At 56.1% G+C, this 24082-nt stretch overlaps 3 protein-coding genes across 3 annotated transcripts; all 3 read left to right on the top strand.

The window, feature by feature from the left end:
* Positions 1-5506: 5506 nt before the first annotated feature.
* KCNA7 (potassium voltage-gated channel subfamily A member 7) lies at positions 5507-9037 on the top strand. Its single transcript, XM_054588409.1, has 4 exons — positions 5507-5543; positions 5760-5827; positions 6545-7219; positions 8222-9037. Exons 1-4 carry the CDS (start codon positions 5507-5509, stop codon positions 9035-9037), a joined length of 1596 nt encoding a protein of 531 aa, XP_054444384.1.
* Positions 9038-14564: 5527 nt separating this feature from the next.
* Positions 14565-15895, top strand: NTF4 (neurotrophin 4). Its single transcript, XM_054588707.1, has one exon. It carries the CDS (start codon positions 14663-14665, stop codon positions 15293-15295), a length of 633 nt encoding a protein of 210 aa, XP_054444682.1. The 5' UTR covers positions 14565-14662; the 3' UTR covers positions 15296-15895.
* Positions 15896-17305: 1410 nt separating this feature from the next.
* Positions 17306-19956, top strand: SAXO3 (stabilizer of axonemal microtubules 3). The gene is made up of 5 exons (XM_054588408.1): positions 17306-17461; positions 17754-17954; positions 18056-18217; positions 18977-19104; positions 19584-19956. The coding sequence occupies exons 1-5, from the start codon at positions 17306-17308 to the stop codon at positions 19954-19956; spliced, it is 1020 nt and encodes a 339-aa protein (XP_054444383.1).
* Positions 19957-24082: the final 4126 nt, after the last annotated feature.

The following is a 24082-nucleotide window of genomic DNA, read 5'->3' as shown; positions in this document are numbered from 1 at the left end:
GAGTAAGGGGATGGGCAGCGAAAGCGGAGCTATTTTACAGAGTGTTAATGAAAGGCTTTTCTGAAGAGGTGACATTTGAACAGAGTGGGGCGGGGTTAACAGCAAGTGCAAAGGCCCCAGTTTAGGATGGATGGCAGGAATCCCACTTTTGGCTATGAGGTCAGAGCGCTGGCAGCCATGCTTTTTAGGGCCCTGTAGTCCTGTGAGGAATTTTAAATTTTAAAAAATATTTAAAGTATTTATTTTTAGAGAGAGGGGAAGGGAGAGAGGGAAACAGCAATGTGTGGTATCCTCTCGTGCGCCCCCTAGTGGGGACCTGGCCTGGAACCCGGGCATGTGCCCTAGACTGAGAATGGAACCAGCAATTCTTTGGTTTGCAGGTCCCAGCTCAGTCCACTTAGCCACACAAGCCAGGGCTAAATTTTTTAATTAACAGGGAGTGTTTTTAGATTTCTTTCTTCATTGATCTGAGAGGGAAACATCTATTTATTCCACTTATTTATGCATTCATTGGTTGATTCTTGTATGTGCCCTGACCAGGGATCCAACCTGCAACCTTGGCGTATGGGGCTGAGGCTCTAACCAGTTGCCCTACCTGGCCAAGGCAGGAGTTAAATATTGTATTTGAAATTTTGTGGATAGGTTCATTTTCCTGTTTAATAGTACTTACACACTAATAATAATAGTTACAGAAATTATTATAAAATTCAAATGACTAATTTTATGTTTCAAGGACCAGAAGAGCACATACTTTTAAAAAACATTTTGACATATTTGCTATATTTAGGTATGTATTTGGGAACTCTGCACTATTTTTTTTTGGTGCTTTTCTGTAATTCTAAAATTACTTCAAAGTAAAACGTTTAAAGAAAATTAAGTCAACCCTGCCTTAATAATGTATACTTTCCTGTACGATTTGAAAGGAAATTGCTGCAGCACTTCACTCTAAATGTTTCAGCATGTATCTTCCAAGAGTAAGGATATTCTCCTACATAACCAGAAAATTGTTTTCATCCCTAAGGAAGTTTAACCAACTCCTATTCAGATTTTCCCAGTTGACCCAGGAATATTTTGTTTTAAGTCAAACCAGGAGCTAATCAAGGTTCACACGTTGGATTTGGTTGTCATGTCTCAGCCTGTTTTAATTTAGAGTCCACACACACACACACACACACACGCACACACTTTTTCCCTCCATAATGGTGTTGGTTTTTCCCAGAGTTCAGACCAGCTTCCAGTAGAATGTCCCACATACTAGATTTGTCTGATTGTTTCCTCCTGTTGTTCAGTTTGTTCCGTGACCCCTGTTTTGCCTGCAGAAGGGACGTTAGGTCTGAAGGTTTGAATAGGCTGAAAAATTTTGGGAAAGAACATTTTCTTGGCAATACCATGGAACTCATATTGCATCACATCTGGAGACGTGTCATGTCATATGGTCCCACCATGAGGACACTGAATTTGGTCACCTGGTCAAGGACCTAACTGTCAGATCTCTCCTTGAAAAGGTGCATTTTCCCCTTGCTAATTTCAGCAGTGAGACCTCGCCACCATGCACATCTGTTCCCCACCCTTATTGTAGCCGCCATTGCTGACCGTTGCCTGAATCAGGTGTTACGTGGGGGAGAGGGAAGATTTTCTTGGAAATGAAATAGAAAGTAATGAAAGTGTTTTGACCAGGAGAAACACATGCCTACTTTACATGTTTCAAAGATCACTTCAATAGCTACGGACAGAAAAAAAGCAGGGAAGGGGCCGAAGGGGCAACAGGGAGATGGTCAGGAGCCTACAATTCCCGGAGAAGAGATGGTGGCTTGGCCCAGAGGGGTGGAAGGGCCTGGCGCGACTCAGGATGCATGGTGAAGGCCGAGCTCGCTCACTCGGGGGCCAGAGGAGTGTGATTGGAGTGAATATAAAAAAGCGGAGTGAAAAATAATTCCTAGAAGAGGGATCCCGGATCAGACTCTGAATCAGAAAAAAAGAACATTCATGGGGAACTGGTGCAATTCAAATAAGATCTATAGTATTACTGGTTAATAGTATATTGATGTTCATTTCTTGACAAATAACTACTATGGTTACGTAAAAAGTTGACATTGGCGGAAGGCGGTTGAAGGATATGTGGGAGCTCTGTATGATCTTTGCAACTCTTCTGTAAGTCTGGAATGATTTCAAAATAAGTTTAAAGAAAATTTTAAAATGAAGCTCATCTTCCCCATAATACCAATAAAGCTCACACCTAGATTTGTACATCGGGCTGCTGGGTCACTGATGGTGCTGTCGATGCAGAAAGGGGAGACGTGGCGGGGACTGGGGTTATTGAGGAGTTGCATGCTTGGGCGTGCCAGGGGGCCTGCCGGATGCCCACGTGGGGCTGTGGAGTTGAAGCTTGGGCTATATGGCAATCACAGAGGAGTTTGGGGCTGGAAACCTAGACTTGGGAGTCACTGGGGTGCACATGGTATCTGAAGCCATGAGACTGATGAACTCACCTAGGAGGTGAGAAGACATGGAGAAGGGAAGACGTCTGAGAGCTGAGTCCCAAGGTCCCCCACCATGTAGAGCTCAGATGAAGCAGGAACAACTAGCAACAAAGGTTTGAGTAGGAAGGAAAACTGGGGGAATGGGGTGTCTGGGAAGCCAAAAAGGAAAGCGCTTCAAAAAGGAGGCAGCCCTGGCTGGTGTCAGTAGGTTGGAGCATGGTCCCGCACACGAAAATGTTGCGAGTTCGATCCCTGGTCGGGAGGAAACTAATGGATGTTTTTCCCTCATATTAATGTTTCTTTCTCACTTTTTCTCTTCCTTTATCTCTCTCTAAAATCAATGAATATGTCCTTGGGGAGGATTGTTAAAAGAAGGAGGGGCAGAAGAAGAATGAGAAGAAGGAGGAAAAGAGGGAGAAGGAGGACAAGGAGGGGAGGAGGAGGAGGAAAAAGAGGAAAGAGACAAAGAAGAGGAGAAGGAAGAAGGGAGGAGGAGGAGAAGGGGAAAGGGAAGGAGGAGGAGAAGAGGAAGAGGAAGAAGGGAAAGGGAAAAGGGAAGTATACAACAGAGCCCTGGCTGGGTAGCTCAGTTGGTTAGAGCATTGTCCTGTCATATCAAGGTTGTGGGTTTGATCCCCAGTAAGGGAACTTACAAGAAATCGATAAATCAAATAAATGTTTTTAAAAATAAAAAATATTTTAAAAAGGAAGCAGTGTTCACTGTGTCCAATGCTGCTGAGGAATGCAAAAGGGACTGAGGTTTGGCAACCACAGGTGGGGACTTGACTAGTTGATGGGAGATGAAGTAGAGACCTCAGGTAGGGAAAAGTCTTTAGAGAAGTTTTGCTACAAAGGGAGCAGAGAGAGAGGTAATAGTGGCAGGATAGGGAAGCAGAGTTGAGGAAGGGTTTTGTTTTTGTTTTTTAATAAGATAGAAAAGATATGAAGATAGAAAGTTTCATGACACCATTGCTGATGGCAAAAATGTTAAGCACGCACCTATCATACAACCCAGAAAGCCCACTGCTAGTGACTTAGAGACTTGGAAACTCATGTTCACATAAATACATGGACAAGGATTTTTACATCAGCTTTATTCAAAATCACCACAAATGAAATGTAATGTTAAATCTTTTGTACAGTGAATGGATAAACCAACGGGCATACACTCATGCCTTGGAATACTACTGAGAGTTAAGAACTGATATGCACAATAGGAGTGAATCTTCAATGCCTTATGCCAAGGGAAGGAAGCCAGATTCAAAGGCCACATACTCGTTTCACTTATGTGACATTCTGGAAAGAATACTACAGGGACCGAAGGAGAGATAAGTAAGCGCCTAGTTTCCCTAGTTTCCAAGAGCTGCAAGGAGGGGGCATTAACTACAAAAGGAAGGGGAGAACTTTGCAGCGTGACAGAACCATTGTCTATTTTAATTGTAGTGCAGTTACATGACTATAGATGCCAAGACTCACAGAAGTGTATACTATAAAGGGCAAATTTTACTGTATGTAAATTAAAACTGGATACAATTGACTGAAAAAGATGGTTCCCCCAAATACTCATTAATTACACGGAGAAAAATGATAACTTTTCGGTGGAGAGAAACCCACAGACACTACTCAAAGCAAGTGATCAAAAGTGAACTCACCTTTGAGAAGACAAGTCAGCCCTGGCTAGTGTGCTCCGTGGGCTGGGCATCATCCCACAAACCGAAAGGTCGCTGGTTCAATTTCTGGTCAGGGCACATGCCGAGTTGCAGGCCAGGTCCCCAGTTGACAAACAATTGATGTTTCTCTCCCTCTCTTTCTCCCTCCCTTCCCCTCTTTCTAAAAATAAATAAGTAAAATCTTAAAAAAAAAAAAAAAGACATATCATCCTCACATCCCCAGTATGATGTCATGAAAAAGGAACTTCACCTCTGTGGCAATCTTACTTTCCCCAAAAAAGAACTCTATAATCTCACAAGCTTTCAATGTGGGCAGAGGTTGGGTTGGGTTTGGGGGTGGCGCTTATCTCTGCCCCAGGAGTATCAGTCGGGGTAGCCTGTCTGGGGCAAGTGTGCTTCCAAAGTGACTTGCTCACTTCAGCCAGAGCCCTCGCCATCTGACCTGCAGAACTGTCCCAAGGAAACCAGTGGCATGGAAAGTTGCCTTTTATGTCCCAGCCTCGGAAATCACATGACTTTCTTTCCGAGACAGTCTGTTGCTTGGGGGAGTTCCCAAACGCCAGGGGCATAGACTCCTCTAGATACAGCATGGCAAGGATCAGGATTGTAAGACAAGGACGATGATCCTTTTGGGAAAAGATAATCCAGCACAGGCCAGGTATTAGCAGACTCATCCATGGCTCTAGAGGATGACAAGAATTCTGACAGTGGCTTTAGAGGGACGGATAGGGAGCCAGGATCGGAAATCTTCCGTGGCAGAGCGAGAGAGGCCAGAAGGGAAAGGGGAGTTCATTAGGGAAGGATGGGAAGAGGTGTCCATGGGCTGCTTGGGCTTCAAAGGAGCTCAGGGAGGGAGTACTATCTGGAAGTCGCAAGGAGGAGCACTCACCTCAAGGCTCAGTGGTAGCTGGGTCTTTGTAAGAGGCAGGGCTGCAGGGAGGAGGCAGGGCTCAGTTCACACAGAGCTCAGTGGCCTTGGAGAGTGAGAGAAAAGAGGAGACGGAAGAAAGGAGATGGAGACCAGAGAGAAGGGGGGACAGAGATCCAGAGACAAGGAGGGGCAAAGCCCATGAAAGAGAGCGACAGATACAGAGAGAGGGAGGAGAGAGGCTCAGAGAGCAGGGCACAGAAATCCTAATGGACAGTCACATAGCATCCTGGAAAGAAATTGTGAACAGTGACCACGAGAAAAGAGCGGGTGCGGGAATTCGCAGAGAGCAATAACCTTTACTGTCTCTCTCCACTTGCCCAGCAGAGGGCGCCCGGGACCGCATTCCCAGGAATCCAGGTGACCAATTCCCCCCACACCCCACCTCGGGTCCCGCCAAGCGCAACCGATGGAGCTATTTTTACGCGATGTCACAGGACACCAGCGGCTGGAAGGCCATCTTCTGTCTGTCCTTTGGTCCCTCTGAGTGACCCTGCGACGTCTCCCAGCCCACCCCCACCTGTTCCTGTTAGGCCCTGCTGCCTTCGGCATCATTCAGGGCTACAGCTCAGGTCTCCCTGGGTGGGTCTCAGCATATCTGGCAAAGAACCCAGATGCAGACCCCGGGAGAGGCCCTAGCGAAGGCACCGTGTGAGGGATGCACATGCTCATGGTTTGCAGCTGCTGGAGGGTCCCAGGACCAGGCAACCACCAGGAAGACGGCGATAGAGCTGACCCTAGACGTGATGGTCAGAGAGATGAGTCCAGAGATCCTGAGTCCTCCAAAGGCCGAGACAGGGACTTGCAATAATTCAGGGAAAGAAAAAGACCCAAAGCGGTGCCCCCAGAGAAACCCAGGGACAGAGATACATACAGAAGACTAAGAGATAATGCGAGACCCAGAAAAGTAAGAAGCAGAGAGACCCAGACAGAGGGAAGAGATAGACACCAAGGGAGACAACAGATAAACAGAGACAGACCCCCTCCCCCCCAAGAAACAAGATTCAAAACAGAGTTCGGAGACACCAAGACAGTCACCTAGAACGGCAACACTCAGAGATAATCGCCCCATAATGACACCTAGAGATACATCCCTGACAGAGACCCAGATCAGAGGCAAAGACAAGCAGAGACACATAAGAGAATGAGAGAAAGAAATAGGTGGAAATTTGTGACTCCAGCAGAGGGGCTGAGATGCTCATTTTAAGAGAGAGAGAGAGAGAGAGAGAGAGAGAGAGAGAGAGAGTGAGAGGCGAGGGACAAACATGGAAACCCCGAGAGACTCAGGACAGAGGTCCTGGGCTCAGGACAGACGGAGGGAAAGGGGATCAGAAGGCGGAATAGGCGTGGGGAAAGCGTAGCTCGCCGGTGGCTGGGGGAAAGGGCGGGCGCCCCGGCAGAGGGCGCACGGTTACCCTCTGCCCCGCCGGGGTCACGGCGCCCCCTCCCCCGCGCCCTGGCCGGAGGGCCGGGCTATTTTTACGCGTGGACATCGGACACCAGGCTGGGGCGGCGGCGGCGGCGGCCGAGGTGGGGCCGGGACGGGTCGGGCGTCGGGGCCACACGTCCGTCCGCGGGTCGCCGGGGCTGCGCGCGCCATGGAGCCGCCGTGCGGCTGCTGCGAGCGGCTGGTCCTCAACGTGGCCGGGTTGAGGTTCGAGACTCGGGCGCGCACCCTGAGCCGCTTCCCAGACACGCTGCTCGGGGACCCGGCGCGCCGCAGCCGCTTCTATGACGGGGCGCGCCGCGAATATTTCTTTGACCGGCATCGGCCCAGCTTCGACGCCGTGCTCTACTACTACCAGTCCGGCGGGCGCCTTCGGCGGCCCGCACACGTGCCGCTCGACGTCTTCCTGGAGGAGGTGGCCTTCTACGGGCTGGGCGCGGCGGCGCTAGCGCGCCTGCGCGAGGACGAGGGCTGCCCTGTGCCACCGGAGCGACCCCTGCCCAGCCGCGCCTTCGCACGCCAGCTCTGGCTGCTCTTCGAGTTCCCCGAGAGCTCTCAGGCCGCGCGAGTGCTCGCCGTCGTCTCTGTGCTCGTCATCCTCATCTCCATTGTCGTCTTCTGTCTCGAGACGCTGCCCGATTTCCGCGACGACCGCGACAAGCCGGGGCTTGCAGCGGTGGCTGCCGCTGGACCGGTGAGGAGGCGAGGCCTCAGTGGAGGGAGGCGGGGCTTGAGAGGAGATGGGCGGAGTAACTGGGGGCCTGGCCAATCAAAATCAGGTGTGAGCCAGAGGGAGGCGGGACCTATCAGGAAGGTAGGATCTAGCTTGGGTGGGCGGGGCATTGGGGGTCTGGTGGGAGGACCCGACCATTCAAAGGTGAGGCGAGGGGCTTTGAGAAATGAGCAACCAACCCAGGGACAGAGCCTGTTAGGGGACTCCACCATTAAAGTATGGGGGCGCTGAAGGTATAATTTTTAAGAGGGCGGGGCCTGGGGATCCGAATGGAAGGACCTGCCCTCTCAGAAGGCAAGGTTGAGGTAGGTGAGAAACCTGGCTTGAGGAGGACAGGAGAGGGGTACAGGTACATTAAGCGATCAAGGCTGGGGATGGGAGGAGAGCCTGAAAAACGTGGGGTCTGGCGGCTGGTGGTAACCCATGGGAAGGACTGCCTGGAGGTGGTCAGAGTCGGGCCTGAAGAAAGCAGCTGAGGGAGCTGGAGGTAGAGTGGTGGGCGCTGAGGGCTAGGAGAGGAGGAATCCATCGCAAAGAAAGCTGGGCTGGGAACCGTGAGAAGAGGGACCCTGGACTTTGGTAGGCAGAAAGGTCTTCAACCATGCTAGTCCGGGCTGGGTTTGGTTTGGGAAGGCAGGGCACAAGGGAGCGGGGCCAGGTCAGGGATCCTCCCTGCCTAGGAAAGCAATGCTGGGGGAAGGCTTTGGGAGGGATGAGGCTGAGCCCTGCGCAAGCATCATTTCAGCAGGCCCCACCAGTGAAGGATGAGGAACAGCAGAATCAGCCACCCTGCGGTCCTCGGTCCTGGGAAAGAGTCTATGACAGCTGAGTCACTGGCGGCCTCAGGGCAGCAGCTGTTGACCAATCTGTAGATAAGTAGCTGGATATGTAATCAACAAATATGGCCATTCCAGGGTGTCCCAGCCCTGGCGTGGTCCTCCCTGAACCCCTTCCTTCTTGCAGTTCCCCACTCGGCTGAATGGCTCCAGCCCTGTACCTGGACCCCCAGCTCGGATGCCCTTCGATGACCCGTTTTTTGTGGTGGAGACGTTGTGCATCTGTTGGTTCTCCTTTGAGCTACTAGTGCGTTTGTTGGTTTGCCCAAGCAAGACAGTCTTCTTCAAGAACGTGATGAACCTCATTGATTTTGTGGCCATTTTGCCCTACTTTGTGGCTCTGGGCACCGAGCTGGCCCGGCAGCGGGGGGTGGGTCAGCCCGCCATGTCCTTGGCCATCTTGCGAGTCATCCGACTGGTGCGCGTCTTCCGCATCTTCAAGCTGTCCCGGCACTCCAAGGGCCTGCAGATCTTAGGCCAGACACTCCGGGCCTCCATGCGAGAGCTGGGCCTCCTCATCTTCTTCCTCTTCATCGGCGTGGTCCTCTTCTCCAGCGCAGTCTACTTTGCTGAGGTCGACCGGGAAGACTCCTATTTCACCAGCATCCCTGAGTCCTTCTGGTGGGCGGTGGTCACCATGACTACAGTCGGCTATGGAGATATGGCGCCTGTCACTGTGGGCGGCAAGATAGTGGGCTCTCTGTGCGCCATCGCTGGCGTGCTGACCATTTCCCTGCCTGTGCCAGTCATTGTCTCCAACTTCAGCTACTTTTACCACCGAGAGACAGAGGGCGAAGAGGCCGGGATGTACAGCCATGTGGACACGCAGCCCTGTGGCCCACTGGAGGGCAAGGTCAATGGGGGGTTGGTGGATGGAGAGGTGCCAGAGCTGTCACCTCCACTCTGGGCCCCCCCTGGAAAACACATGGTCACTGAGGTGTGAGGGAGAGTTGAGGCCTGCAGGACCTCACAATTCCTTGGAGGGTGGGAGGAGGGAGGGGGGCAAGAAGGGAAGGGTGGAGGGGAAGTTCAGGGGGAGGGGGTTGGGTTTGGTAAGAACTAGGTTAAGTGGTGACGAGTTGAGGAACTCTGAGTCTTCTTGGATCTTGAGCTGCGGTTCGGTACTCCTGCAGGTGCCTCCTTAGGTGGCAATGAATGGCAATGGGTTACGCTGAGCTGAGGGAGAGGCTGCATTGGTTTATATTGCATTGGTTTTTGCAAGGCTGTGGAGCCTTTGGGGTAGCATTGAAATAGATTTGGTCACACAGTTTTGTGAGTTTCTTTGTTCTTCATTGGGTTGGGTCGGGTCGGGTTGGGCTGTGAGTCTAGGTGAGTCTTGTCCAACCACATTGTGCAGGATTCTGTAGGTTTTATGAGTCCCCCAGGGCCATGTGGGGCATTACGTGACCAACCATGGCATTGTCAGGACTGATTGCGCGCTTGTGCATGGTGTTGTGGAGTTGAGACATGTTGGAAATTGTGTGGCTTTGTGATTCTTCTAGGGCCGTGTTATTTTAGGTCCTGTGAACTTGTGAGTCACGTAGAAATACGAAGAGTCAGGTGATAGAATGTGAGCTTTCTAGGTCACATTAGCGTAAGCTGGGTTGGAATGTATGACCATATGAGTCTCTCAGGGTTCTATTGAGTTGAATTATGTCGAGTTATGTGGCTGCAAGTTTTTCAGGGCTACATTGACTTGAGCCGTACTGAGTTGTATAACCATGTGAGTCTCACAGGGTCGGGCGGAGGCGAGTTACACTGAGTTTGCCATTCTGAGTCTGGTAGGAGTGTTGGGGTAAGTTGGACTGTATGTATGAACTCCGGAGGGCCATGTTGGTTTGTTTTGGGTTTAGTGGTAGCACCAGCACCCAAGGATATCAGCATTGGGGAGGAGTCATGTATCAGGGAGCAAAGGCGGTGTTGTGGATTCCGGGAAACAATGCAAACTGGACGCTCCTTCTATTTATTGCGCACCTGCTCCATTTTGCCATTGAAACCCTCTTGCTATCTGTCCTCACCTGCAGTTTTGCTTCCAGACATGGACATCAGAGCCCCAAGGGAAGGAGGAGGGAGGGAGATGTTCTCTGTACTTTGTCCGGACATGGTGTGGGGACAGAAACCCAGAGGAGGGGGTAGAGACCTAGGGAAGGATAAAGACTCAGAGATAGAAACCCAGAGTGGAGGGGAGAAAGGCCCAAAGAGAGAGGAACAGAGACTCAGAAAGGAGGAGACAAAGATCCAGAGGGAAGAGGACAGAAACCCAAATCGAGAGGGAGACAGAGATCAACAGTGGGGGATGGAGATGCGGAGGAGGGTGTCAGGCACCCAAAGAGAGACAGACAGACACCCAGCACTGGAGGCAGACCAGAGCGCCCCAGAGAAGGAGAAGCAAAGAAAAGGGCAGCAGACGTCAGTGCCGCTGAGCCAGAGAGAGATGCAGAGTCTCTAGGCCACAGGGTCCCAAATGGGGGCGTTCTGCCCCGTCTCCGCGTGGCCCGGGAGCGCTGTCAGACAAACCCGGGGAGAAACCTGAGTCTTAAGAGCATGAGAGTGGCTTTCCAAGGTCAGGCAGCCCGTCACTGTGACTGTCCCCAGGGGCCAGGGCTTGTGGCAGGCTGCCTGACCCCTCGTGTCTCGTCAGCCTGCTGGTCCTCACAAGACCTCCCAAGTCCAAACAGCCCCACAGACAAGGAAACTGAGGCTCAGAGGCAAGGGTGTTACCCAAGGTCATGAAGCCAAACATCGTTGGAGGTCTTTCAGTGCAGAGGGCATTTTGAGGAGGAGGAGGGGGTGGTTGCTAAATTGCTAACACATATAGGGCTTCCTATGTGCCAGGCGCCATTCAAATACTTTACTCATATTAATTTATTAAAACCCCAGTGGTTTACAGAGTGTTGTTGTTATTGTTATTTTTATCTATAACTAACCCCCTCCCTTTTTTTTTTCCTTGGTTAAATGAAATCTTACTTAGAGGCACCACGGTGACCCATCAGAAGGGAACTGGCACCTCGGAAGGTAGCTAAGAAACTCAGTTTGGTCCCCCGCCTGATTTAATCCGACTACCTTTTTACCCAGAGAGATAGGAGAAGGTACAGATTGCGGGAGGAGTTTGATAAAGGTTGGAAATAATATAACCTTTAGGTTGTCACTTCTCTCTGAAATGGGGAGAAACGCACATCTGGAGGCAGAAACGGAGACAGACCCCCTCCATGGTGACGGGCATGGGCAGAGTCTTGGAGGCAGGCGCAGAGCACAGCACAGAGGCCTGAAGAGGAGGGGACAGGCGGAGAGGAGCCGAGGCGGCAGAGAGGACAGAGGCAGAGACACCCACCATGCGGGGCGGGGAGCAGCGGCCTGGGAGGGGGTCAGAGGCCCAGGGGGAAGACGAAGACCCGCAGGAGGGGGAGAGAACCAGAGGAGAAGGGTCAGAGGTCCAGAGAGAGGGGGTCAGAGAGCGGGGTGGGTACAGAGACCCAGAGAGAGTAGAACAGAGTCCGGGGGGGGGGGGGGTGGACAGGTAAGGAGACCCAGAGAGGGGGAAGGAAATCGGTGAAAGGGGCCCACAGACCACTGCCCAGGGTCTCCTCTTTGTTGACTCCCTGGTGCTACCCAATCAGAGACTGGCAGTTACACAGACTCTGTCTGGTAGGGGTGGGACATGCTGGGTGCTTAGGGATGGGGAGGAGCGTGGAGAGGTCAGGGAGGTGACTCCACTGGACACTCAAAGCCTGGGAAGGGCCCCTCCCCCAGCCCGATCAACAGCTGTGGCTGTGTTCTGTGTTGCCTTGGCTGTGATGGGGAAGAGGAGAGGGGAACACCCTAATCTGGGGACACCCTTCCTGCCACCTTGCCATGCTATATTTAGGAGGGAGGGGTACGGGATGCCCTCCCCCCAGAAGGCAAGTGTCAACTTTCCTCCTGAAAATAACTCTGGGGAGGGGTGAAGGGCCCTGAGGCAGGACTGTCCCAGACTCCAGCTTCCTTCTCCCTGTCAAAGGGTCTGTCTCTCTCTCTCTCTCTGCCTGGGTCCCTGTCCCCCTTCCGCGTTCTGGCGCCTTCTCTCCAGCCGTCTGTTTCCTCTCTTTGGGTCTATGTCTTCTCTCTCTCTGGCTTTCTGTCCCTCTCTTTCTTTTGGACTCTGTCCCCTTGTCCTCTCCACTAATGTGCCTTTTACCCGTCCCCCTTCGTCTGTCTCTATTCACTTTCTTTCTCTAAGGTCATTCGGTCCTCAAACCCTATCTCTCTCCGAGTCCTATAATACCTTGACTTTCTCTTATCTGAGCTCAGGGCAAGACCCTCTCCCCAGTTCCCACGCAGGAAATTCCAGGAGAGACTATGTGGGAGAGCCCCCTACATCCCTGTCTCCCCGGCCTGGGGCCTTATCGCTGCCCAAGCCCAGCTGGTTAATGTCTGGCCTGGAGCTCCTGGGAAAGTGAGGATGAGAGCAGAGGGTGGGAATCTGCCTGGGGATTGACACTTCACTGGCAAGAGAATGCAAAGGAATCTCAGACCCAGACTCCCCGGTCTGAGGAAGGGGGGAGGGGGCTGGGGTCCCCACTCCCGGGTCTGAGGGAGGAGGGGGCTGGGGTCCCCACTCCCGAGTCTAAGGGAGGAGAGGGCTGGGGGCCCGGACTTCTGGGTCTGAGGAGGGAGGGGGCTGGGGACCCGGACTCCTGGGTCTGAGCGGGGAGAAGGCCGCGGGTCCCCACTCCCGGGACTGAGAGAGGAGGGTCCGGTGGCCCGGACTCCTGGGACCGAGGCGGGCGGAGGGCTGAGCAAGCCAGGCCGGGCTTCCGAGGTCCTGGCCCGCGTGTGGAAGGCGGGATCCCCCGGCCCCTCCTCCGCCGTCGGGCGCCGCCCCGCCCCCGCCCCCGACCTGGGCCCTCCGGAGCGTGTGCAGCGAGGAGCCGGCGAGCGAGCGCGCGTCCCTGCAGCCGACGAGCAGGAGGAGGAGGAGGCGCCGCCGCGCCAGGGGCAGCCGAGGGAGCTGAGGAGGGCGCCCCAGGTAAGAGCCTCGGCGCCTCCTCCTGCGGGATTCCGGCGTCCGGGTCGCCCTGCCCCCGGGTAGGGAGGGACGTGGGCGGGGCTGGCGGGGGCGGGGCTTGGCGGAGGAAACTGAGGCAGGAGAGAAGCGTCCCCGAGAAGCGGCGGGTTCTCCCAGGGGGGTTTCAGGGGTTCGGACTCTCAGCCTGAATCTTCTGGAAGTCCGTACTTCTGAGTGTCGGGGGAGGAGGGGCCTTGAACTCCACAACTCCTGAGTCTGAGGGAGGAGGGATTTGGGGGCCTGGTCTCTCGCCGCCTCCGAGGGAGGGGGCAGGGGGTCTGGACCCCAAGCGCCGAGGCAACTGAGACCCAGGACTCCTGGTCCGAGGGAAGAGGCAGCTGGGGACCTCCACTCCTGGTCCCGCGCCCCTCTTCACACCCCACCTTCCCATTCCCCATCTCCCAGCCAGGGCAGGCAGCCTCTCCAGGTATGTGCAGCAGAAGTCTTGGACGGGCCCTGGCCTGTCCCGTGTGGGGAAAACATTCCAGGAAGCAGCCTCGGGGACCCAGGGCTTCTTGAGTGTGGGCCCTCAGGTACCCGGGTGTCCAGACCAGCCCCACCCCCACCCTGTCTGAGAGATGAATGGGCCGAGGAGGATGTAATCTTTTCCAGCCTCTCCTCTCCCCTCTCCTCCCCCATCTGCTTTCCATCCCCGCCAGGAGCCATCACCTGGGCAGGGAAGGGGCCTCTGGAAAGGGGGCGTGGCCTTGACTCTTGGGTACCCTGCACTTTAAGAGAAACACTTGGAAGGGGCGCGTCAGGGGTTCAGGCCCCTTCCCCCACCTGCCTATGTAACCTGCCGCTTCCCTTCTTCCCCTAGGTAGTTGCCCCCTCCCTCTACTGAGATGTCAGGAAGGAGGGGGCCACCTGTGTCCCCTACAGGGGCCCCCTGGAGCCTGGGGGCCCCCAGCCCGGGAGCTCGGAGGTGGAGTAGGTGCTGACAGGTCTGGTAACCACCCTTTCCCAGAACCACAGTCTTCCAGAATGTTGTAGAGAAAATGCAGTACCCACACCTTCGCCTGCATCTCGAGGCCCCAGATCAATTTCCCAGACAGGGAAACTGAGACCCTGTCTGACTTTTCTTGCTTTGCGAGTTGGCAGTTTTGAGCAGAAGTTGGGTCCCCCTAGAATTCCAGAAGTGGCCTTCCTCAATTTTGGACCCTCAGACCTCCTCCAGGCTGCGGGACTGAGGGTCCCTCGGGGTTGTAGAGGCAGCTGCTCAGATCGGGTTCCAGCTCTGGCATTTGCTGGCTGTGCGACCTGGGACAAGTTACTAACCTCTCTGGGCCTGCGTTTCCCCAATTGTTGGCCATTATTAGTAATGGTAGTAGAATCATTATCATCATTATTAGTATTAGCAGTAGAATAACCTGGGATTTGGGTGTTATCCAATCCTAGAATATAGGGGTCCCCCATGGTTCTAGAACAAAGGCCCCACTGTGGTTCTGGTGTGCAGACCCCCCCCAAGTTGTTACCCGCTCCTCTAACTCCCGCTTCCCTCTCCACCCTCAGGTGTTCAGCGAGATGCTCCTCCACCCCTCATGGTCCCTCCCCATCCTCCTCCTTAGCCTCCTCCCCAGTGTCCCGATGGAGCCCCCTCCCCCGCCCTCACCGCTGCCTCCATTTCCGGCCCCTGAGTGGGACCTCCTGTCCCCCCGAGTAGTGCTCTCCAGGGGTGCCCCTGCGGGCCCCCCTCTGCTCTTCCTGCTGGAGGCTGGGGCCTTCGGGGAGCCGCCGGGCAGCCCGGCCAACCGCAGTCGGCGAGGGGTGAGCGAGACAGCGCCAGCGAGTCGCCGGGGAGAGCTGGCTGTGTGCGATGCAGTCAGCAGCTGGGTGACAGACCGCAGGACAGCTGTGGACCTACGTGGGCGCGAGGTGGAGGTGCTGGGCGAGGTGCCTGCAGCTGGCGGCAGTCCCCTTCGCCAGTATTTCTTTGAGACCCGCTGCAAGGCTGACAACACCGGGGAAGGTGGCCCCGGTGCAGGTGGAGGGGGCTGCCGGGGCGTGGACCGGAGGCACTGGGTGTCCGAGTGTAAGGCCAAGCAGTCCTATGTGCGGGCATTGACCACGGATGCTCAGGGCCGCGTGGGCTGGCGATGGATTCGAATCGACACCGCCTGCGTCTGCACGCTCCTCAGCCGGACTGGCCGGGCCTGAGACCTGGGTCCAGGGACTGGGCAAGCAGAGGACGAGGAGAGCTGGATGCTGGCGGACCGCAGGCGTGACCTGGCCGCTCTGGGCCTCGTTTTGGGAACTTGTTAAACAGTTACAAAATCATAGCTCTCTGATTTCGAGAGCTCAATCTGTACATTTTGTATGAGACAAAACCAAATGGGGTTTTGAAGGATGAATAGGAATTCTCCTGTGAACCCAAGGGTAACGATGATGGTGAAAGCCAATATTTTCTGAGTGCCTACTGTTTATCAGCTCTAATACACAACCTGTCAGATCAGCTCTGGTAGATCTGACCCTGGAGGCCTTTGGCTTCTAAGTTGCTGACAATGTGATCTCAGGGGACATCACCTTGCCCATCCTGGATGGAGTGACTAGGAAGGAATGTGTCAAGAAGCGGGTGGGGGGCATAAAAACTGGAACATGTAAGCAACTCGCTGGGAGCTGGGATTCAAATGGGAAGTTTACTAGGTCAGATGGGGCAAGAATGTTCTGTTTTGAGATAGTGACCTACCCGTCACAGTAGGTACCCAAGATAGGAGGTCAGGATGCTAGAGAATTTGGCCCTGGTGGGGGATTAGAGTCGGGTTTCTACCACCCTTCCCTGTCTTGATCTTTACCCCACATTGGGAAAGAAATAAACATTAAAATTGTCCAGCTTGAGTAAGGCATGAAGTTGTGACCCACTGGCCTGAAACTCCGTGAGGATGAGGGGTCATTTGGACACTGACAGGCCTGGAGTGATGCAAAACAATCCAACAGAAGGGACACTGGAAGCCTGAGGGAGGGGATCAGAAGGCAGCCTCAGTTTTCCCTGTCTGAAGAATGGGTTGGTAGAATGAGTTAGTGAGGGCTGAGGAGCCAGAGGCCTTGACAAAAGGTCTTTCAAGAGAGGCAGTGACAAGAGAAGTCAGGGGCAGACCCCCACATCCTCAGGACACCCCTTCATGTAATACCACTCCATAGCCTCACACCTGTTACCAACGCGCAGGCTTTATTTTAGAGCCAGCTCTGGGCTGCGGACGAACAAACCCCCCACCATCGCAGACTGGGCCCCCCGGAAGGGTGGACGGCCTCTGGCTACATCTCTGTTCTAGGTCTGCAGTTCTACTCTCTCCCCCGCCCCCCACCCCATTCCCTGTCTCTTCTTCTCACTTCCTGTCTCTTGTCTCTGGGTCAGTAGCTCTTTTTTCTGTCTCTGTTTCTTAGCCTCCACCTCTCCCCTATTCTTGCATTTCTTTCTCATTCATCAAAGCTCTTCCTGCAGCACCAGCCTCCCCTCTTTGGCTAAGTACTTCCCCGTGTCTTTCTCCCAGGGTCTCGCCCACCCCCATACCCAGGTGGAAGTTTTCAGCCGAATCAAAGGCAGCAGGACAAAGCAGACGCTGACTCTGCACGCACAGGGAGGGAGGGACAGCCCCAGGGAAGCTGTGAGCCCCAGGTGGACGGGCCTGGCTGAGGGAGCAGGCTGCTGAGGGAGGGCTGGAACCGACAGGAGTTTCCTACAGGAATGGGGGGGGGGGTGTTGTTACTCCCGGATTTCCTGATGTGCCGGGTGGTCTCTATCCTCCTCTTCCTCTGGATCTCTGTCCAGACTGTTCCCCTCTTCCTGGATCTCTGACCGCACCCCTCCCGCGTTTGTGGCCCCCTCTCTGCTGTCCCCTCTTTGTTTCTCCCCCCACCCCCGTGCCGGGGTCTCGGTCTCTAAAACTCTAAAATTGAACTCGTAAGTCCCCTTCTTCTGTTCCCCATGCCTACCCTCCTGCTTGAGCCCCGCCCCCCCTCAACTTCTCCGAGTTTCTGTGGCCCTCTTGGGGTCTCTGCCCGCCTTTGTCAAAGTCCCTGACCCTCGGTGCCTGGGTCTCGTTCTCGCTCTACCCATCCACACGCCTGCAGGCCCTCCATTGGCTGGATTCAGCGTGGGCGGGTTCTGTCACCTAGGGCAACAGCCACAACAAACCCTCTCCGGCCCGGCTACCGGGAGGGGGAGGGGCTATGGCTGGTCGGACCCTAGCTCTGCGCTATGGCCCTCCCTGGCCCCCCATCTCTGGGACCGAGCTGCCTGGATCCTGGCCCAGCTGGCACCTCACCAGCAGTGGTGTCGCCCACCACATTATCCCGCCCCTGCCCTTCCCCCCGCCCACTCTCCAGGTGAGAGGACCCCAGGTTCCTCACCAAGAGGAGCCTGAAGTCCAGACTCTGTGTCTGGAGGAGGAGGGCCCCGGAGATCCAGACACCTTGCTGAAAGAACGGGGGGATCGGTGGCTTGGACTCCTAACTGAAGGAGGAGGGTCTCCGAGTCCTAGGTCTGCCGAGGAAGGGCCAGGGAACCCGGATGCCTGGAACTGGAGAGAGGGAAGGGCTGGGGACCGACCGGGAGAGGTCAGGGCTGGAGGGCCAGGCGCCGGAGCTTCTGCGGCTGACGCCCGGCGCCTCTGCCCAGTCCACGGTGGCGGAGCCCCTGCCCCCAGCCGCAAAGCCAGGTTTGTACATCGGGGCTTTCGACGAGGTCATCAACAGATGGGAGACAACTTATGGCTCGGCTTATGTGCTCAAGACCTACGGCGGGCCCTACGCGCAGCCCAGGGCCCCAGAGCCTGCGGACCCCATGCGGATCTTAGGGATCAAGGATTTGGGGGAAAAGGTAAGGTTCTGGTGTGCCGAGGCCTGCCGGGGGGCGGGGCTGAGGACACCAATCCGGTCCGGTGCGCCTTCACCTTGGGTCCCCGCAACGCCTCCCCGCAGCTCAGACACCGCGGCTGGTACCTCCCTCTGATCACGAAGCACCAGTGCAGTGAGACGAGGGCACAGTACAGCGGCTGGCCCGGTCTGGACCAGGGCGCCACCCTCTACGCCGGGCCCCAGGCCCCGGAGTGTGCGGACCGCCACCGCGGCGGCCCTTCTCAGGTAGCGGAGAAGACCGCGTGGGCGCGAGGAGACCGAGCTGGGAGCGCTTGGGGTGGGTCCCAAGGGCTATAAAGCCGGAGCCCAGACCGAGGACCTGGGGCAGGGTCAGAAGGAATTTTTAGCCTGGGTGCGTGGCTAAAAAGACCTGCAGCGGAGTAAGGAGAGTACCTAGGAAAGGCGCTTGGCCAGTGGGTGGCGGGGGCAGAGCGGGGGACTAAAGACCCGAAATCCCAGCTCTGAGGCTGGGGGACGCAATTCGTAAACGCTAAGGCGGGTTATGAGGGGCCTCTGAAGCAGGGGGTGGATCCAGGCGAACACTGTCCTTGGGGACTTGTCTTGAATATTCCGGGGGAGCCAGAGGCGGGCCAGGAGTAAATCGGTCACGCCGGCCAGAAAGATTTACTTTCTGGGAGTAAATCACACTACGAGGCTTTGTCGGCCCAGGTGTGGCGTCATTCCAGCGGCGCGACAAGGGAGGTGGAAGTCGGGGGGCTTGGCTTTGCGTTCTCTGACGGGCAGAAAGTGTTCGGCATTTGGAGTAACCCTAGTGAGCATTCTGATTTGGGGAGCGAAGCGAATGGGCGCTGGCCTGCAGGGAGTGGGGGGCAGGAAGGCTTCTGACGCTGGGGGCGGGTGTGGAGGCCTGGTCCAGAGAGACTGTTGAGTCCCAAGGAAGAGGAGCGCGCCGTCTGGGACCCAGGCTTGGAAAGGGACATGCAATCTCGTTCTCGGTCATTCCTCCTGCCCGATTCCCCTCAGGTTCTACTCCCCCGGACTAAGAGCCCCGCGCGGGCCGGCCGGCCTTTCGCAGTACCCGAGCGGGGCATCCTGGACCGCCGTCAGTTCTACCTGACCACCGCGGCGCGCGACTTCCGGGCCTGCCCGAAGTGAGCTGGGTTCCCCTCCGCACCAGCCCCTGCACGGCCCGCGCAGCCGGTGGAACGCCTAGTCCCCGGGTGTCGGCTCCCCCTTCTGGTTTAGAACCAGAAGTTCGGACCCCAGGCCCTACCTTTTTTAGCGCCGAGGTACCTTTAGTATCAACTTTCAGGAACGTGAAACCTGCAGAGGGCCCAAGAGCGAGTTCTGGATCAGGAGCAGGGCCCTGCGGGTCTGGGGCGGGGCTGCTTTGGCATTTGAGTTGCGCCATACTCCATCCCAAGGAGGCAAAGAACCCAGATTCCAGTCGCTTAAGTACCTCGAGCACCCAGGAACCCAGGCTAGGAGTCCACAGCCCTGCTTTTTCTAAGTGGTCCCCTCGCAGCGCCGGAGGGTTCAGGTCTGCTGCGTCCGCGGGACCCGCGGTCTGAATCCTCAGACTCGTCCCTAGGATCCAGCTGCGCTCTCCCCAGCCTGCCTCCCCCAACAGGAAGGAGTTGCTTGGATCCCCCCGCAAGGACTCGCTGGCCTACTGGAACTTCGAGGAGACTCCCAAGGCCTGGGGCCGCAGCCCGCAGCAGCCGCCCTGTCCGCGCTTCTCTCGGTTGCCCCAGCCTCCGCGGATCCGTGTGCCCCGCGCCCGCCCGGTGACGCCTGCTGTGCCGCACCGCGGGGCGCTGCCTCTGGTTCGGGAGTCCTACAGCGCCCCGCTGCACCCGCTCCGCCGGCGTGACCGTTTCTGCCCGCTGGAGCTTCCCTGGGGCGGTCCCCACTGGAAGCCTGTGCCGGGCATCTACAGCGTGCCGCAAGCCTACAGCACGGAGAGCTCCCGCTACGGCAGTTTGAAGCCCGCGCTCGTCTGAGCGGTGGGCCGGCCCTGCCGCGCGCACGGTCCTCTGAGCGGGGTCGTGGGCGCGGAGCCTGGAAGACAGCAACTGAGCACACAGTAGGCGGGACTGAGCTTGGGAACCCCGTGCACCAGGTGGGGCTGCATAGAGCTGGGGTCACACCCACTGGGCTGGGGGCGGGGCAAACCACACACAGGGGACCAGGGGTGGTGGTGGGCGGGGAATATGTACTTTGGAGCCCTGGGTCTGCGGTGGGACGTGCCCTCTGAGGCTGGACTTGTCTTGTGCCATTGTGTAACGCGGAAGGTCGAGCCCCAGCCTCTCGACTGCTCCAACAAATACACCGCAAAACCTTCAAGGAGGACTGGACGGACCAGACACAGCCTTTATTACTCACGTTACAAGGAGCGCCGACGGCCGCAGGTCGGCGAAGCGGGACCGCACCTCCCTGAGTCCAAGACTTGTTTTAAGGGGTCCCAAACAAAGGGGGCACGCGTCTTGCGCGTGACTCTAAACTACATTATCTCAGTGTGTTTGTGCAAAGAGAAAAGGTCAAGAAGCAGTCCCACGGGACAAGAAGCCTCTCCCAAAGGGAGAGGAGGAGGGAATTACAATCCATTTCCGAAGCCCTACGCATTCCTTCTGGACGGGGCCCTACTTCCAGCCTTCCGTCCTGGTGGGGCGGGGGAGCCACGTCCAGCAGGGCCCGCCCTCCACGCCAGCGCCGCTCCTCAGCTGCACACTCCCTGCGTCACACTCCTGCCTTAGGGCACCTGCGCCGTGAGCATGTTGGCACACTGCATCCATGCGCCACACATCCAGTAAAGACTACGCCCCAAGACCAACAATGCAAGATGAAACCCAAAGAGACCTAGGAGAAGGGAACGCCACCGAGAACCTAGAGGATTCCACCAAGTTGTAAAAGGGTCAGAGGCTATGGCTGATAGATGGTTAATCTCCGCTCTTAGGGCAGGCAGTTAAAGCTTGGGCTACACCGTGAGAATTATCAGGGCTACATGTGCAACTCCGCGTGCGGAAGGCCACAGGCGCGCCGCTGGGCGGCGGTGAGGTCTAATGCCATTCTTGTCTGCGGCACAGCTTTTCTCATTTGAGTTACCTCGTCAGGAACCAGGGCTGTAGCGCGTCCGGTGTGGTTAACAGCTGTTGCGGTGTGACTTGCTGGGGCCGTCACGGCTTCGTGGGTTAGAATAGCACCTGCAGGGGCACAAAAAGGGCTAGTGGGTAGAGCCACCAGGCGGAGAGCTTGACTCGATAGCTGCCTGGAATGAGCCCCAGTTTCGAGGGACACTCGGAAGAGTATTTAACACTCGCCCTGGGATGTACGGTTCTGCCCAGGTGCAGTGCCCAGTCCAATTAAATGGGAAGTGAGGCCACCTGCTCTGGCCACAGGCCCACAGGGCTCCCCACGGGACAGGATGGGCCTGTGCTCCTCGAGTAGACTGCCCCCAGTGGTCGGCAGCTGGCATTACCGTTATCTTCTCGCTTCGGCTGCGGGCTCCCACCCCATTGGCTAAACAGTCTCATTTAAGTACCATATCCGTGTTCAATGCACATAAGCCCCCTACACCGTTCCAAACTGTGTGTGAAACCCACGGCTTGGTCCAGTTGGCCTGTTCTCTCACGAGGGAAAACATCTTTTCACGCATCTGTTTGAAAACGGCGCGGGAGCTTTCCAGCCTTGCAGCCAGTCCCAGCGCGTCTGGTTCACTGGGTGGATCCACCAGGGTAGGCCGGCGCGGGCGGCGGTGGGAAATTCAGTGCTGACCCACCCATCGGAACGGTGCTGACGCTGCCAGCACACCGGCCCACTGCGGAAGGGAGTTTCCAGAGCGGAGTCCGAGGGTGATGAGAGATGTTTAAAAGGAACTACTAAAGACAGATCTTGGCAGTCTGGCAATACACACGCTGGTCCTAGGTTAGTACACGGAGCGGCAGATGCCCTGTCTGGCCCTCGGCTCAGGGCCTCGTGCACTCAAAGGGGCAAGAGGGGCTGTGTGCACCCGCCAACTGAGGCGATGTAAGTGGGACTGAGGCTATGTAAGTTAGGGACTGAAGTTTGCTGTGGGTTGTAACAGACAAGGGTAAGGGGCCAAGAAGCCGTTACCATGGGTGTTCACAGGCAGTCAGACAGGCGGGCCATCCACCCCTGGAATGAGCTAGAATCATTGGTCAGCGCATCTTTCAAGAGGCCGCTGTACCATTCAATGAGGCCAGCTCTAGCAGGGCTGTATGGCGGATGGACTCTCAATCTGCACTGAGGGCACCTGCTCAATCTTGTACCTGATGTCCCATGAAATGGGTGCCTTGGTCACTTTTGGTGACGTCCAGGGTCCCATAGGCAGCAGAGAGCTGCTTCTGGCTGCTTCTGCTCAGCTCGCTGTGCAGCCCGCTTGCATGGGTCTGCCCGTGGCAGGCCAGTGGCCGTGTCCACGCATGTCAGGGTGTAGCATGAGCCTTCAGATAGCAGCCGGGGGCCAACATAGCCGGCCTGCCAGCGGGTCAGCAGGTGTCCCCCTGTCACGGGCCACCCGTATCTTGGGGTAGCCAACAATGGTGCTTGTCTGCACAGACGGTGCATAGCTGCCAGGCTGTGACTGCATCGGAGCAATGGACCAGTAGACCCCAAGCCTTCACCACTTCCCAGGAAGTCTTCTGTCTTGCACGGCGCATCTTTCTGCGCAGCCACTCAGCCATGTCTTTGCTGGACCCTCTCCCAACCAGTGGATGGGTGCCAGGCGTCGGCTCGACATTGCCAGAGCTGTGGAGAAGTGAAAGTCCATTGACATGGTAAAGAATTGATGCCTTGGCTGGTGGGGCTCAGTGGATTGAGTGCCGGCCTGCCAACCAAAGGGTCACTGGTTGGATTCCCAGCCAGGGCACATGCCTGGGTTGCAGGCCAGGTCCCCAGTGAGGGGGGGGCGTGCAAGAGGCAACCACACATTGATGTTTCTCTCCCTTTCTTCCCCTCTCTCTAATAATAAATAAATAAAATCTTTAAAAAAAAGTTGTTACCTTTCCCAGACTACATTCATAAATGTCCTTCCATAAGCCCTGCCCCCACAGGGGGTTTCCAGCCACTTGCCAGTCATCTTGCTGCCAATGGGACAGCCACAGGGCCAGTCTTCTGCCCAGGTGCCTGTGCAGATGGTTATCGGCCCAGGTTCGCGGGCTGTGACTATCCAGAAAGCTCTCAACTCAGCCCATTGACTACCATGTCCTGAGCCAGCCTCCGTCCACATGCTGTCCCTGCTGGGCTGGCAGGCCTACGCCCTCCAGGTGGGTGGGCGGCCCTGGCAGGAGCCATCAGTGTACCAGGTGTCCTCAGGCACAGGGGCTTCTCCCTCCTTAATAGGATGCCCAGGCGCGGGAAGAGGAGCAGTGGCCTCCGCGCCCACGTCTTTGTAAGCAACCAGGCCCAGAAGCTGCTACAATTCTTGGCTCAGACGGTGCGTCACTGGTTTGCTTCTCTGTCGGAGATACGCACTCTGCTTAGTCAGAGCAGCCGCCTGCGCTGCTGAGCTCTTGGGTCGGTTTACCATGTCCTGCACCCACCCAGCGAAGGGATAGGTAGTATGGACTCGAACCTCAGCCGGTCCAGTAATAGCTTCAGTAGGCAGGAGAGCCTGGTAAACAGCGTTCACTTGTTGTTCTAGTGAGCTGTATCGAGGCTCCACCCCTTCTAGAGCTGGGACTGGAAGCCAATGGGCACCTTGGTGCACCCTGGCCATCGCCAGAGTCTCCAACGTAGCCTTCAGGGGTGATGTGAATACCCAAAGCACATGTCTGAGATTGATCCACGACCCCCAGTGCTTGTACGGTCTTCGCTGCTTGCTTAGCGGACTTAAAGGCCTGGGCCTGCTCTTCCCGCCAATCCCAGGTGGCTCCTTCGTGGGTGATAAAGAGGGAGCACGAGCAGAGCTAAGTGTGCCGGGAAAACCCGCCGCTAAGCCAGCAACCCTAAAAAGTCCTGTAACTCCTTCGGCTTCCGCGGGATGATGGAAGCCAGAACCTCAACCATCAGGGCGGCAGGCATCGCCTTTGTCTCACCCGACCAAACAACGCCCAAGATAATTTTTTTTATTTTAAGTCCTGAGGCTTCAAGATACAGAAATAGAAAAAT

The sequence above is a fragment of the Pteronotus mesoamericanus genome, unplaced genomic scaffold, assembly GCF_021234165.1.
Source record: "Pteronotus mesoamericanus isolate MK-2021 breed Mesoamerican mustached bat unplaced genomic scaffold, CSHL_Meso_final scaffold_137, whole genome shotgun sequence".
NCBI lineage: Eukaryota > Metazoa > Chordata > Mammalia > Chiroptera > Mormoopidae > Pteronotus > Pteronotus mesoamericanus.
This window is presented reverse-complemented; position numbering and strand designations above follow the sequence as displayed.